The 14,314-nt window shown below is 34.2% G+C and overlaps 1 protein-coding gene across 1 annotated transcript in view; it reads left to right on the top strand.

Annotated features, from left to right (window-relative positions):
* The window catches only part of ANO3 (anoctamin 3), a 327,529-nt gene that overhangs the window by 309,105 nt on the left and 4,110 nt on the right, over nucleotides 1-14,314 (top strand). Inside the window, exons 24-26 of the mRNA XM_054440329.2 lie at nucleotides 2,846-2,993; nucleotides 11,242-11,322; nucleotides 11,493-11,598. Coding sequence (XP_054296304.1) covers nucleotides 2,846-2,993; nucleotides 11,242-11,322; nucleotides 11,493-11,598 — 335 coding nt within the window. The remainder of the gene's footprint in view (nucleotides 1-2,845; nucleotides 2,994-11,241; nucleotides 11,323-11,492; nucleotides 11,599-14,314) is intronic.

Below are 14,314 nucleotides of genomic sequence, written 5' to 3'. Positions count from 1 at the left end.
TACTATAACTGTGTGTATAAATATATGTGTGTGTGTATATATATATATATATAAAAACAGAGATGCTGGTTTTCAATTTTTTCACTTTATTTTGGATAAGGTTTTAAATTGTATATGTAATCCAATTGACATGTATCCCTCATAGTTGTTATTATTTTTGACATTCTTAAAAAGGTACTTTAGAACTAATGATTTTTCACCTGTTGTATTTATTGTTGTTTCATTATTTAGATATGTCTGTTCTGTTTTGTTTATTTGCTTGTTGTTTGCTGTCATTTTATTATTTCATTTAAATTGTTGATGCATTTAATTGTTGTTCATTTAAATTGTTGATTTATCTGGAATATGTTGTTGATAAAATTGATGTCCAGGATTTTTTCCCCAATGCTTAATCAATTTTTCCAAAACCATTTATTAAATAATTCAATTTTTGAACTTGTTTCTATTATTTTATACTACATTCTCTATAAATTTAATTATATTTATATAATCCACTTTTCCCATTGAACTACTTGTTACGTATACTGCTTTAATAAACTATAGTTTTTAAATAAAAAATCCAACTATATTGGAAAGCAGCTCCACATGTCTTTTTTTGGGAGGGGAGATTTTCTGGCTAATACTGCAAGGTTATCCTTTTAATTAATTTTACCCATTTATATATTATACTGTCACCAAAGTTTATTTAAAATATACTTATTCAAAAGATTGAATACAATGCAATTTGAGTTCCCATATTTTAAGCAACTAAAATTATTGCTGTCCTTTAAATTTGGTGATGTTATTGATTTCATTATTTAAACGATATAGACACAGGAGGGGAACAACACACACTGGGGCCTCTTTGCGGGGCAGAGGGAGGGAGAGCATCAGGAAAAATAGCTAATGCATGCTGGGTTTAATACCTAGATAATGGGTTGATAGATGCAGCAAATCACCATGGCACACGTTTACCTCTGTAACAAAACTGCACATCCTGCACATATACCCCGGAACCTAAAATTAAATAAAAATAATATAAACACATTAAAGAAAATCTAGAAAATAAATTTTAAAAAACTTCCATTTCACCTTTAGTTAGCATTTACTATACCTTCCCATAGATAGGTAAGTGTTTTCTAAACTACTGGATTTTACTTTGCTCAAGCCAGACAACACGAAAGTGTATAAAGAAAACAGTTAGTAATCTTTCACCTTTATATTTCTCCTCTACCTCAGAGAATCAGTGCTATCAACTTGGCATGTATCCTTTGCCATTGTTTTTCTTGCTCATAGAAATATACAAAAAATATATTTGTACACATATGTAGAATTCTGCATTGTTTTTCCTTCATGAACATTCTCCGGCTCAAAACATATTCATCTCATTTATTTTAATAGAATAGTAATATTCATAATACTGATACACCATAAATTTTATAACCATTTACTTATTTCCCACTATAAGCAGGAATAAACATAGTCATAGCTATAAATATAAATATGTACATAGTTATTACATATGTAGTACATATCATATATTTATATATGTGTTTGCATAAAGTGTATCTGTAGTATAGATCCCAATACGTAGGATTAAAATGTATGCATATTTTAATTTTAAGATGTATCAGATTAATTACCAAAAATGTTGTAACAAGTCATACTTTCAGCCACACTGTAAAGGAGTTTCTGTTTCCACAATCCCTAAATAGCATTAGATTTTGTAAGACTTTCAAATCTTTGTCAATCTATTGGATTTTTTTAAATCTTATTTTTGAGTGCCATTTCTCTGAATATTAGTGATTTAAACTTCTTTTTATCAGTTATTTTAGTTCAGAAAGCAAATTGCTCATTTTATTGTCTATTTTTCTCTAGGTTTATCTTATTAACATTTTAGGATCTTTTTGTATATTAGGCATGTTAACCCTTTGTCGGTTTTTGTAAACCAAATAGTTTCTCCCAAAGTATTTTCTTTTGCCTAAATATTGTGACTTTTGTAAAAATAAATGTTTAATTTTAAGGTACTCAAATATGATTTTTATCGGTTTCTTGTCTTATGATCTCCTCATCAAGTAAACTTTAACATGTTTTTAAATTATTATTTTTAATTACAAATCAATGTAGCACATTATAAAAATTTTGAAATGCCGAGTGTGGGAGGAAAGAAAGTTTATCACCTTGAGTGCTGTAGAGCATTGTTTCCAGGATATTTTTTTCTCATACATATTTTTAAAACTAAGTTTAATCCCACTGAAAACATTAGTTTTGACTATAATGAATAGTATAGTAGTTCTATATACTATACATCTTCAAAAGCTTTTTGTGTGTATGTATTTTCATGACGCCAGATTGACCTCCTAGGAAGTAAAAAATGTCTACTAGAACTTTTCAGGTCTTACCACCAGACTAGTTTTGCTTTTTTTGTATTTTTACTTTAAAAAGACATTTGACAAAGATAAAGACAAACTCCAGAGTGAATGCAGATATTTCACAGTGTGCATAACCATGCAGAACTTGAAGTTTCTTATGTACTATTTTTATTGCCTCAGCAAGTTCTGTAAATTAGACTTTGAAATATCTTGTGCACCTGTGCACCTGTGCCATGTCTCATTGTTGCAGACATGAACCTAGTCCTAATGGCATTTCAATTTTTAAATCTTTCTAGATGAGATCTATCTTCTCTTTGTGGAAAAAGTGTATTCAATAGCTATAATGTCTGTATTGAGACAGTATACTAAGGAAGCACATAGTGGACAGAGCTGTGGTCCCAACATAAGTAAAACATTATTTCCAAAATGAGATTAATTACAGGGTTTTCATTTTCTTCATTTTTGTTCACGATGATTAATCTTTCTCTTACCAGGTATCTGGCTTGGAATTCTCGAAGGAATTGGTATATTGGCTGTGATCACCAATGCATTTGTAATTGCTATTACTTCTGATTACATCCCACGTTTTGTTTATGAATACAAATATGGCCCCTGTGCAAATCATGTAGAACCAAGTGAAAAGTAAGGTTTAAATTTAAACATTCTCCTGATATGTTTTACATTTGTAATTAAAATAGGATCTTACTGGGAAGTTTTGTTCTGTGACCATTAAGGGTGGTGTTTCTAAGCATTGCATTTATAATGTGTTTATTAGGTGAAATCAAGCAAGGCAAAAAGGACAACAGTGTTATAGCAAATAATCTTAGAGTCCGTCTACTGTTTTTACTTGGAAATGCATCACAAACATCAAAATATTAAAAATACATTTAGAAGTTACATTCTGTAAATAGAAGTTATCTTACAATAACTTCTTCCCATCTAGATGGTAAGAAGAACGCAATCTTCTTACCATATAGATGGGGAAATTGCAACCTATACTGACTGATCAAACTGCTGAATGGAGCAGTGCTAGTTTGTGGCAAGAAGCAGAACTTGAAGGAACTGTCAGCTCTATGACTAGAGATTTTCAAAAGGAATTTACAACTAGGGGTTTTAAGGATGCAAAAAATCCTGTCTCCCACGTATTTTCTTTTAAAATTTAAATCCACTCTTTGCAACATAGTTTCTCAGCCTCTGCACTATTGACGTTTTAGATCAGGTAATTCTGTCTTTTCATGGAGGGCAGAGGGCTGTCTTGTACATTGCAGGATGTTTAGCAGCACCCTTGGTCAACACCTAGTAGATACCAATAGTAACCTCACTATTCCCCAAGTTGTGGCAACCATAATTATCTCTGGGCATTGCCAGATTTCCTCTGGGGGACAAAGTTACCCAGTTTAGAACCACTGCTTTAGGTGATACAGGTTTTTTCAGCTCTTTCCTTACTTAAGGTATTGGGAAAAAATGTAAGAGGGCATTGGATTTGAAGAACAGAGAGGAGTTGGAGGCACATAAAACAGAGCTGTAGCTGGAGATCAGCCTTAGGTGTGGAAGAAGCGACAGGAGAAGCTGCTTCTCCTACTTCCTTCAGGAGTAGCTTTGGGTGTGCAGCTGATCTGGATGCAGGACATGTGCCACAACAGGATGAGCCCTGGACTAGGAGGAAATGCACTGTTAACTCTGCTGAGGAACTGACGTTTTCTCGGATCAATGAAATACCTTTCTGGATATAAATGTCTCAGTTTTTTCAGATAGGTGATAAAGGGATGGATATTTCCTTTATATATTGCATATCGTGGGGTCTTGTCAAAGGATTTTAACTTGAAGCCAGACATTTTAGGTTCGAGTTCTAACTTTGCCTTTTTTTTAAATTTTATAATAAATTGTCTACTTTATTTTAGAGATAATTGAAAATACAGAAGAATAAAAAGCCATAAAAATCCTAGCAAAAACAAAACAAGACTATAATTCCATTCCAGAAATACATATTACTAATATTTTGAACCTATCTTTTCAGATGCATTCTATTCATGTACACATTTTAAGGGTATATAACAATAGAATCTGACTTTTTTGATAATCTTTTCTTAATTATTTCCGCCCTTAACAATATAGAATGAGTAAATATTAAACTTCTGTAGTTCTAAACTTAGACATGCTTATCCTGTATTCTGCTTTTTAGTAAAAGGCATGTCATTAATCTGGACCTAGTTGGTTCATAATAAGAAATGTTCGGCCGGGAGCGGTGGCTCACGCCTGTAATCCCAGCACTTTGGGAGGCCTAGGTGGACAGATCACAAGGTCAGGAATTCGAGACCAGGCTGGCCAACATGGTGAAACCCCGTCTCTACTAAAAATACAAAAATTAGCTGGGCGTGATGGCAGGCGCCTGTAATCCCAGCTACTCGGGTGGCTGAGGTAGGAGAATCGCTTGAACCCGAGAGGCGGAGGTTGCAGTGAGCCAAGATCGTGCTATTGCACTCTAGCCTGGACGACAGGGCGAAATATCGTCTCAAAAAAAAAAAAAAAAAATGTTCATAGCCCTTATGATTAAGAAATGATGTCTGAGATAAGATCTTATGAACTCTAAAGCACTATTTAAGTGTAAGAGGGATTTTGTATTAGTAATTTTAAAAATCCTGTTTTTTCTTAATTCAAAATAATCTAGAAGCAGATGTTAAGGATTTAAAATATACGGGCTTGTTAGGGAGCCCTCTTCCATAGCACTATTTGCCAGTGTCTTCACTGCCACCTAGTGGCAGCTGAAAATGAGATTGACTGGGTATCTAGTACTCTGCGTTCATGTAGATAGCGCCTGCCTTTCATGTAGATAGCGCCCGACATCTTCTCCATATTCATCGGTTAGGAATATAGACTAATTTCAAGCAAAGATGTGGAGGGCTTATGTTACATTGACACCACACATTCAGAGGAGCACCCTGTTTATTTTCCATGTATGCTTAGCAGCTAAATTGGGATAGATTCATTCAGATTGGAAATTTTCGGAGCAAGGTGGCGGAAGAACAAGATGGCAGTGGGAGGGGAGGATATTGGCAAGAGAGTAGGTGAAATGATAAATTATTGGTTCTAGTATGGACAACGAATGGAATGAAGCCAGCATAGCTCTATAATTAAGAATTCAAGGTTTAGAATCAGATAGATGTGTGTTTGAATCTAGGTTCAGAGGGCAGTCCTTCTTAACATGCGGTCTGCAGATCTCCTTCAGGGGTCCATGAAGTCGATGCAATTTTTATAATGAAATTAAGATATCATTTGCCCTTTTCATATATTGACCTTTTCCCTAGTGATCTAAAAATATTGCTGAATAAAGTTTCTGGTAGTTTTGCATAACTAAAGGCAGTGGCACCAAACAGTATTACTAGTGATTGTATTCCTCACCATAATTTGGCCAACATAAAAAATTTCAGTAAGAAGTTCAGTGTGTCCTCAGTGAAGCAGCAATAATTATTGATTTGATAAAATCTCCACTACTGAATAGATGCCTTTTAAATATTCTATGTGACAAAATAGGAAGTGTGCATAAACCACTTTCTGCTGAATGCCAAAGTGTAATGGTGGTCTCAAAGAAAAAAAAAATACTCATGTGATCTTTGGAGTTACAAACTGAGCAAACTTTTTTCCAACATGAAGTAATGATTGCCAGACAAACTATGATTATTCAGACTTGGATACTTAGCAGTCTTTTACAGAATGCTCACTACTAGCCTGTCATTTCAAATAAAATAATTGCTATATTTATTGCCATTGAAAAAGTTCAAGCACTGAAGTGGAAGTTAATAATTTTGGATAACTTTTATTTACCACTTTGAGCTTAAAAGCTTCCCAATGCTTATAATTTTTTTCTGATAGAAATAAATGGTGATATTAACAATTGTGAGTTTTTTCATGGTCTATAGTAAAAAATATGTCATTATTTGGAAGAGCTGCATGGTTCCAGGAACGAATATTTTCCAAATAACCCATATTTGATGTTATAAAATCATGAATGAATAATGTAACAGAATGAAAACGTCATTGATATGGTTTAAAATTCCACATTGCAGCTAAACCTTAGAAAGTATCACATGTAGAGCTTTGATGGAATGTCAATGAAAAATATCCACAATTGTTTCAAATACTATTAAAATAGTCTTAGTATATGAGACCAGATTTTCTACTTATTCTTCAACCAAAACAACATATTGCAACAGATTTTATATAGAACCAGATATGAGAACCTAGCCGTCTTCTGTTAAAACAGGCATTAAAGGGATTTGCAAACATTTAAAGTAATGTCATTCTCACTATGTTTTTCTTTTGGAAAATATAGGTATTTTTCTTTAAGAAACAGGTCATTTATATTAATTTACCTTAATATAAATTATTTTTGTTTTTAAATGAAGTAATAGACATCTTCTAAACTTCTCAGCTTTAATTTCGAATATGTTAAAATATCAATAGATACATCTCTGTGAAAAAAAGAAAAAAAGCTTCTTCAGATCCTCAATAATTTTTTTAAATGCAAAGGGGTTCTGAGGCCAAACGTTTTTGGAATTATAGGCCTAGAGAAAGTTACTTAGTCCCTTTAAACTTCAATTCTTTAATCATTATGATGGAGATAAAATACATATGTTTTAAGGTTGTTGTAAAAATTAATTTTAACAATTCTTTGAACTCACCTGGATCTCTAAAGCATTGGTCATAATAACTCATTCTTGCCCCCCCCTTTCCTTTGATGTCCTCTTTTCCATTCTTAACCATCTTACAAACCAGTTGCCCAATCACCGTAACCACTTCCTTGGATACGCAGGTCCTTGCCCCCATTCACTTTGTTACGGAATTGCAGAATCACATCGTTGGTTCTCCAGACTCTTTGTCTACTCTGCACTGCACTCATGCAGCTGCATGTGAATGAAGGAAAATGAACAACCACACTGACTAGTTTCACTTTAAATTTGTGTCACATACTTTGTGTGGACCTGACAAACGTATTTTATTTTCCTAGTCCACTTGCCCGTCTACTTTTATAGAGAAGTTTGTCATACCTTCTCCTTGCTCCTCAAGCCTTCTGAACCTCCTTTTCTCTTCTCACTCTGACCTGATCTTGCTTCCTACTTAAGAAAAATTGAATCAATTAGAAAAGATCTTCCACAGACGTCTATTATCACATCTTCCTACCTACAGTATGTGTCCCATATAGCCTGCCTCCTCCAAGTTCCTAGAAATAGAACCATCTGTGCTCCCATATTGAAGGCAAAATTCCTCCACTTGTGCCCTGGATCTCTTCCTCTTTCCCTACTGAGACCATCATTCTAGTAATTCACCCCTTTTTCTCATACATTATGTATTTTGCCTCTACTTACTTTTTCACATTAACATTGAAACATGCTTTTATTCTTCTAGTCAATAGATAAAGCCCTCCCTTGTCTCGGCTGCCTTCCAGTTACATCTTTATGTCTTTGCTCCCATTTATAACAAAAACTACATCCAAAGAGTTTTCTGTTCCTATGTTCTCCAATTCCCCTTCTCTTCTTCCCTTTTAAACTCTCTTAGATAACGTGTATGCCCCATGGCTCCGTCGAGATGTCATGATGACTTTCACATTGTCAAACCCACTTGTCAACTCCAGTTCTCACATCATTTGGCCTCTCAGCAGCATTTGATAATTGATCATTCCCTTCTTAATATACTTTATTCACTTGACTTTCAGAAAGCCACATAAGTTTGGTTTTCCTGCTACCCCACCAGCCACACCTGCCAAATCATGTCTGCTAGTTCTCATCTCTCAGCTTTAGTTTTGAAGTTCCCCAAGGGCTCAATCTATGGACTTATTATCTTCTGTATTTCTATTTATTTCCTTGACCATCTAATTCAGTTTCATGGATCGATCTACGCTCACACCTGAATTCTAGCCTTGAATATTCCACTGTCTACTTGGCATCTCCTCTTACCTGTCTAATAAACATCTAAAACTTGCCATGCCCGAATTTAAAGTCCAAATTTTATCCAATCCTGCTTAACCTTCAGTCTTGCCCATCTCAGTTAACAGCAATTTCATATTTATAGTGGCTCAGGCCATGATCCTTGGCAATCAGCCTTGAATACTTTTTTATTTCACGCCCCACACAATCCACTGGAAAACATGTTGACCCTGCTTTCTAAACATCCCCTTTTCATACCACTTCCACTGCCACCACCTAGCTCAAGGCACTATCATCTCTCACCTGGATCCTTGAATAATCTTACTTAAAACCTAAGTTCATTCATGTAATTCATGTGCTCAAAATACAGTAGTGTCTTCTTATTTCACTCTAACTAAGAGCCAAAATCCTCCTTAAATTCATACAAAGGGAGCTTCTTCTCTGAACTCGTTTTCCAACATTATTTCCCTCCCTCCCTTTGTTTCTACCGCCACTGCCCTCTCACAGTCTCCAGTACATGCCAAGGATTCTGCTTTTTCTGCTTGAAATTGTCCATCCCCAGATACCCTCATGGCTGCCTCTTTCAACTCCTAATCTTTCCTCGTGTTATCTTCCTAAAAAAGTCTACCCGAAGGACTCTATGTGAAATTTTAACCCCCTAATTCCAATTTCCCTTAGCCTAATCTATTATGTTGTGAGTTGGTCAAAGCTTTACATTACTTTCTTTAAGAACATCCAATTTCTCCAGCACCATTTGTTGAAAAGACAGTTATTTCACCAAGGATTGCAGTGCCATTTTTGTCATAAATCAGGTGAATGTGTATTTGTGGATCAGTTTTTGAACTATCTCCTCTTCATTGGTCTATTGCCTTTCCTTGTATGAAGATCACAGTGTCTTAATTACTGTACCTTTACAGTAAGTCAATATTATGTGCTGTAATCTTCTGTACATTTTCTTCTTCAGCGTTGATGTTGCTAATATAGATTCTTTATATTTACATATAAACTTTAGATTCAATTTCTCAGTTACCATTTTTTAAAAATTTGAGAGAATTGACATTTTAACAACCAATCTTTAAACATGCTGACTCCATTTATTTAAGCATTTATTGAATTCTCTGAGACATGTGGTTTGGTTGTTTGTGTTTAGATCCCAGTGTAGAGGTGCTATATGGCATTTTTAGATTTATGCCCAGATATTTGGTATTTATAATGTCACTATAAACAGTATTTATTTAAATTTTATTTTCTTTTGTTTGCTGCTAGTATATAGAAATATTTTTCTATATTGACCTTGTATCTATCTAGTGACCTTGCTAAATTCACTCATTAATTCAGATGGTTTTTAGATTATTTTATATTTCCTATATACATAACTATGCCATATGTGAATAAAGTCATATTTATATATTGTTTCTTTATGTTAATTCCAGTTATGTCTTTTTCTTCTACTTGTGTAGACAATGTTGAATAGAAATAGTTACAAGAGAAATATTTGTCTTCTCCCTGACTTCAGGAGAAAGTGTTCAACATATGAAGCATTTCACGGTTAAATATGATATTAGCTATATGTATTTATGTAGATATTCTTCATCAGATTAAGATCCTACCAGATTTTTGGTTTGTTGAATAGTGTTTATTATGTCTCCGGTTGAATTTTATAAAACATTTGTTTATTTATTAATATGATCATATGATTTTCTTTTTGTTCTGTTAATGTAGTGAGTTCCACTGAGCGATTTTATATGATAGAAAAAACCTTGTATTGCGAAAATTAGCTCCACTTGGTCATGAGATTCATTTGTGGTCTATAGAAAATTTAAACTTATCTTTCTGCCCCCCACTGCCTCAAAACTTTGAGAGGCTGTGTGTTAGTGGCAGGCCCCCTCCTTCTTGCAGCAGGATTTGTAGAAGGCCTTTTTCTCTTAAGTGCTGTGACACTCTAGAAGATTTCATTCTGCCTTTTGAAAATCAAATTCACTCCCACCCCTAGCTTTCCAGGCTGCCCAAGAACTTAGCAAATATCTCATGAGAAAAACATCCAGGCATTTGAGGCTTCTGTACCTTCCAATCTGTCATGCCAGCCCCATGCAATTGGTAAAACTCATTGGTTTCTATTGCCCTTGGTAGAGACACTCTGACTTGCTGAACCTAATTCTTAGTATTCACCCAGATTTGACAAATGAATGCCTCCAGGAAAGGGAAAGAGTAGGTGATTGCCAATTTCCCTAGGAAGGACTTTTCTCTCTCTGGAACATTCATTCATCTAGTTCTTGTTTCCATACATCTTCAGTGTCTTTAAAAACTTGATTTTTGTTACCGTAGGAATGCTGACTTAACAATATCCCATCTGGAAGAATTACTTCATTTTTATTTTCATAGCACTTATTGCATTTTAACATTCTATACAATTTACTTATTAATTATGTTTATTGTATGCATATCTCTCCCCTCTCCCACCCTGCTAGAATGTAAGCTACACAGGGATAGGGGTTTTTGCCTGTTTTGTTCACTGTTAAGTACCAAGCATCGATAATTTTTCCAGCAAATCATAGGTCTTGAATAAATATATATGTTTAATAATTTAAGTAAAAAATAGGCAATGTTTATTAACTACTTAATTATAATTGAATAGTATGTGCATGCATATTTATAAAACATATTTTATAGAGTTTTAATGCATAGAAAGTAATTAGCAAAATATCGAGTGTGTAGTAACTACTTAATAAACATAAACCAGATGAAAAGGCAAGATAGGAATTATTGGGAGAAAATGGCAGGGCAGGAATCTGTCTCATTAAGGTACAATTATGAGAGTTAGGGAATGGAATAAAAGAGCTTGGTGGCTAAAAGTTTATCGTTAGAATGGAAAGAATAATACATGTGTAAAATCCTGGCATTTGTAATAAAATAATTAGGCTAGAAATGTATGAATCTTTGAATCACATGATATTTTTCTTTTCTCCCAGTTGTTTAAAGGGATATGTCAACAATAGCCTATCCTTCTTTGACCTGAGTGAACTTGGTATGGGAAAATCTGGTTATTGCAGGTACTTATAATAGTTATCTTTCCTGCTTGCTTTCACCATTCCATGTACTCCCCCATGCATGTTAATGAGCACACTTAAACTGTTATTTTGGCATTTTGGCAAATCAAGAAAATTTGGGCCTCCACTCTTTGATCTCTATTTGTCATTCTCTTTGTTTTTGTGGATTTCAGGTACAGAGACTACAGAGGCCCCCCTTGGAGTTCCAAACCCTATGAGTTTACTTTACAATACTGGCATATCCTTGCTGCTAGATTGGCCTTCATTATTGTGTTTGAGGTTAGTCACAAGCTGAGATGAAAATTACTATAGATAAATGCTTTTCTAAATGATTTATCAGTTGCCTCTTTGAAATCAGTTCCTCACAGACTTCCATAAAAACACTTAAGTAGGTCCCGTAAAAGGCTTTAATACAATGAAAGCATTATTACAAGTATAGAAAAACAAGAACTGAATAATGTAAGAGTGTACATTAATTTAAATACCAGGAAATCAGCGTTAAAAAAAAAAGCTACTGCACAGTTGAGCTGAAAACTTTTGAGCCTCCTACTTTTGAGCCTTTTAGTAACCAAGTTTAAAAAGGAAAGGATGATTTTCATCATCTGATAAAAGAATTCACATCGATTCATCGGGATGGAAAAAACTGATTTTCTGAACAATCAATTCCAATTACAGTTGATCACTTATATATTTGTATAAGGAACACTGGATGGTTCAATAAATTGTGCTTGAGAACATTTTATTTAAAAATTCAGAGACTTTGATTATCAGATCCATACAATAATATCTGATTGTAATCCTGTGAAGAAATTTGGCAGAAGCTATTGTATTATTGCCTTGTTTAGCATATAATTATTTCAATACAGTGAATAATTTAGCACTGGGATATATTGAGTATCTACTCTCTGAGGTACCACTAAGGTCAATAAAAAAGACCTTAAATGAATCTGTTTTTATGGCCACACCAATTTATTCAGAGAAAAGGTAGCCACGACTAAGACTTTTGGAACAAATATTTTTAAAGGTAATATACCTCTAAACTGATCTCCAGAAAGTACTTCAAATTTGGTAGTGAAATATCCTTCATCTTTAAAATGAAATCCTTACCCCTAAGGGTATCATCCAGGACTGAAATTCTGTTATTTAACGACTTTGCGCCTATATACATGTCTCCTGATGAAGTGAGAGTGTCTACCATAAGAGTTAAGGCATATTTCCAACCCAGTGATTTAAAAAACTTCTATTGTGTTTTTATTTACACTTCTCCCCCCATCTTATTTTGGAGCTCAAATGAACAAAGTTAATAGAATGCATGGATTCAAAGCAAACTGTTGTCATTGATCCATGTAATTTCTTCACTATTTTTTTCTTCTTCTTTTACCACTGCTAATTCCATTACTCACCCATTCCAAAAGCATCCACTCCCTTTTCATCCGTATAAATTCTTCCACATATTTACTTGCATATGTGTTTGTTTACAAAAAAAATACACAGTATTAATTTGAGTGTTCTTTTTCAAAATTACTTCAATGGTATTGTTTCATGAAACTTATTTTGTGCCTTACCCATTTTACTGTTTTTAGATATATAGAGAGCTAGCCATGAGATTGATCCACGTTTAGAACATTTTTTCTGTCTTCTCTATGATATTTCATCAAATGTATTAATCCTTTGTCAGGTGGATAGTTTGGAAATATTTTCCCCATTCTATCAGTTGTCTATTCACTCTGTAGATTTTTTTTATTTGCCATGCAGGAACTTTTTAGCTTGATGTGATCCCATTTGTCTATTTTTGTTTTTATTGCCCATGCTTTTGAGGTCTTACTCCAAAAAAATCTCTGCCCAGGTCTATGTCCTAAAGCATTTCCCCAGTGTTTTTCTTCTAGTGGTTTCATAGTTTCAGGACTTACACTTGTCTTTAATCCATTTTGATTTTATTTCTGGATTTGGTAAGAGATAGGGGTCTAGTTTCATTCTCGTGCACGTAGATATCCAATTTTCCCTCCACCATTTATTGAAGAGAATATCTTTTATTCTATTAAATATTTTCCCCTTAGAGTGCCATTTAGAATGAGTTGAATAAACTTTTTAATTATAAAATAATTCTGCATTAAGTTCTAATAGTCAGTGTTATTAAAATTATACTAACTTGGCCAGGTGTGGTGGCTCACGCCTGTAATCCCAGAACTTTGGGAGGCCCCGGCAGGCGGATCACCTGAGGTCAGGAGTTCGAGAGCAGCCTGACCAACATGGAGAAACCCCATCTCTACTAAAAATACAAAATTAGCCAGGTGTAGTGGCGCATACCTGTAATCGCAGCTACTCAGGAGGTTGAGGCAGGAGAATCACTTGAACCCAGGAGGCGGAGGTTGTGGTGAGCCGAGATCATGCCATTGCACTGTAGCCTAGGCAACAAGAGTGAAACTCCATCAAAAAAAAAAAAAAAAAAAAGCTATACTAAATTTTTTGCTCAGGGACTTGAAGCATATCGCTACTAATTTAATTATAGCAAATGTTTTGAATTTTATTCCTATACCCTTGAGGCACATTCCTGGATATTTCTGTGAATATCAAATATTTTATCAAGAAAGAAACTTCTGATTATTTGCTTTTATATGGAAAAATATGACCTGCCTTACTATAATCTACTCTGCAGTGCAGTCTCTTGGGACACATATAATAAGCCCAGTTAAACTACCTTGAATTCTTCATAGACTATTATCTACTAAGAATCCATTAGGAATGTATTATTTTCCACAGATTATGCTAACTCTATTAGTATCATGTTTTTTCCTTTCTGAGAAATTGAAAGATCTACTCTTCTTCATAGGAAAAACAGGATGCGTTTATAATAACAGGAGGTAATATTTAAGCAGGGCTCGCACTATGACAAGCAATCCTTGAGCCATACACACACACACATATATATATATACACACCCACGCATACACACACACGTATATGTATATTGTGTATGTGTATATGTGTGTGTATG

This window comes from Pongo pygmaeus, chromosome 9 (genome assembly GCF_028885625.2).
Source record: "Pongo pygmaeus isolate AG05252 chromosome 9, NHGRI_mPonPyg2-v2.0_pri, whole genome shotgun sequence".
In the NCBI taxonomy this organism is placed as follows: domain Eukaryota; kingdom Metazoa; phylum Chordata; class Mammalia; order Primates; family Hominidae; genus Pongo; species Pongo pygmaeus.
The sequence above is the reverse complement of the archived record's forward strand: the minus strand, read 5'-3'. Positions and strand labels throughout refer to the sequence as shown.